This window comes from Terrapene carolina, unplaced genomic scaffold, assembly GCF_002925995.2.
Source record: "Terrapene carolina triunguis isolate 2854851 unplaced genomic scaffold, T_m_triunguis-2.0 Scaffold833, whole genome shotgun sequence".
Classification (NCBI taxonomy): domain Eukaryota; kingdom Metazoa; phylum Chordata; order Testudines; family Emydidae; genus Terrapene; species Terrapene triunguis.
In genome coordinates, this window is record NW_020665184.1 from 3,241,312 (window position 1) to 3,243,236 (window position 1,925).

Genomic DNA, 1,925 nt, shown 5'->3' on the forward strand with positions numbered 1-1,925 from the left:
CCCTTTCTCTAGCTCTACCCTGCACCAGAAAGTGTCAGTGGCACAAAGCCCCCCCAGACCCACTGCAGCTGGGAGCCTGCAGCACTTACGGTAAGCGGAGATGTTTGCATACGCCACCGCCGTCGTATTTCCATAGCAGATGAAGTAGCACTGAGGGGACGACACCCACTCCTTGATATTGGTTAGGAGAACGGCCTCCCACCCGGCTCCACTTTTAGTATTGGTTTTGGTGAGCGAGGTCTCCACACCGCCCTTAGCACCAGGATCCCGGCACGTGGTGCTGCAGTTTATCCAGACGGACCCTCCGTGCTCCACCATGGCAGCTTCCGGCGAAACGCTCACCTCAAACGAGCCCTGCGCGGCCCCTGAAACAGCAAACACCCCTGTCACGCTGCGCCCCTGGGGCACACTCACGGCAAAGCAGCGTGCGAGACCCACAGCCCAAGTGGGTGAGCTCAGCCCTGGAAGCCCCTTGGCGAGGCGCAGGCTGTTTTGGCTGGACAGGGCCAGGCGGTCTGCGTTGCGGCCCGAGGGGGGCTGCACCCAGCTGCTGCTCTTTGCCCTGCGCCGGGCGAGCGACGGTCACAGCGTCACCTTGGCTTTGGAAAGTCCCAGGTTCGGTTCGCTCCCGGCCCCAGGCGCAGTGGAGGGCTGGAGCGACGGGGAAGCACTTTCCAGAGAACCACGTGGTGCTAACGAGGCACCTTTCCCAGGGCAGGAGGAGCTCGGCCAGGGCTGGTTCTGCAGGGACCCAGGAAAATATCCCCACCCAGCCCACTGCTCCCAGCAGCCCTTCGCCGCAGGTGCCAACGGTCTCTCTCTCTCTCTCTCGATTACCGCGCACCTGGCTGAATACTGCACACCCCCAGGAGCCCCCTCATCTCTGCACTCTGCCCCTCGGCTGCACTGGGGTCCGAGCGAGGCCCACGACTTTGCACCACTCTGCCGAGTCCTGGTTTGCTTTCCCAGGTCACGGGAGTGGGGGATTCCTGGCCTCGTGACCGTCCAGCCACGCCCGCTGGGTACAGGAATCCAAAGCGCCTCCGCGGCGGACTCTGTCCTCGCTTGCCCCAGCCAAACACTTATCCCAGGGCAGGAGCCCGGTCTCCCCTTCCACCGGCTCCCCCAGCCCCTGCCCCGCCGCAAAGAATTCAGGGTCGGATCCTCAGCTCATGGGATCAACCCAGCTCCCTCGGCTCAGTGGAGCAAGGCTGATTAACACCCGCCGGGCATCAAGCCCATAATCTGCAATTGGCAATGACACAGAATAAAGAGTGGGCCAAGCATGTCCCTGTTGTAATCCCCCTGCAGAACTTGGCTCGGCACCGGGGCTGGGTTCAATACTCCACAGGCCCAACTCTGGGTCCTCAATCTAGCGAAAACACGCTGTTGAGTCCAATGGGAGTTTTGCTCCAAAAGGGACCGGAGTTTGGCATCATAATTAACAATCCGAAATTATTCATGTCGCGTTCCAGTCCTCGGAGACCTGCTCTGGTCCATGCTCCCGGCCAGCCGAACAATGGCTTGCAGCGTGTGTGCCAGGAGAAGGAAAACAGTTTCTCTCCCTGCAGCGCGCAGTCACTCCAGTCTGCCAGGTCCACGCAGAATCTGGCCCCAGCTTCCCCCCAGACATTTAGGGGCTGATAACCCCCCCGGCCCGGCTCGCCATGCAGTTTGACCCCGGTGCAAAGTGAGCGTGAAACACTCCTAGATCCAATGGGGGCAGCGCTCCCCTCGCACTTGGGCGGCAGGCCCCCTTCATCAGCCTCACGCACGGGGCAGATTCCAATCTCAGCTCCCCGGCGTTGATCCGGAGTCACTCTGGAGGAGGGGAGGGGGCATGGTCGCAGCAGGGTGCACAGGAGTCTGGAGACTTTTACACACACACACACACACACACACACACACACACACACACACACACA

General features: G+C 61.4%; 1 protein-coding gene across 1 annotated transcript in view; it reads right to left on the minus strand.

Moving 5' to 3' along the window:
• The window catches only part of ICAM5 (intercellular adhesion molecule 5), a 23,051-nt gene that overhangs the window by 20,535 nt on the left and 591 nt on the right, over positions 1 to 1,925 (minus strand). The window contains exon 2 of the mRNA XM_026660618.1: positions 90 to 365. Within this exon, the coding sequence (XP_026516403.1) occupies positions 90 to 365 (276 nt within the window). The remainder of the gene's footprint in view (positions 1 to 89; positions 366 to 1,925) is intronic.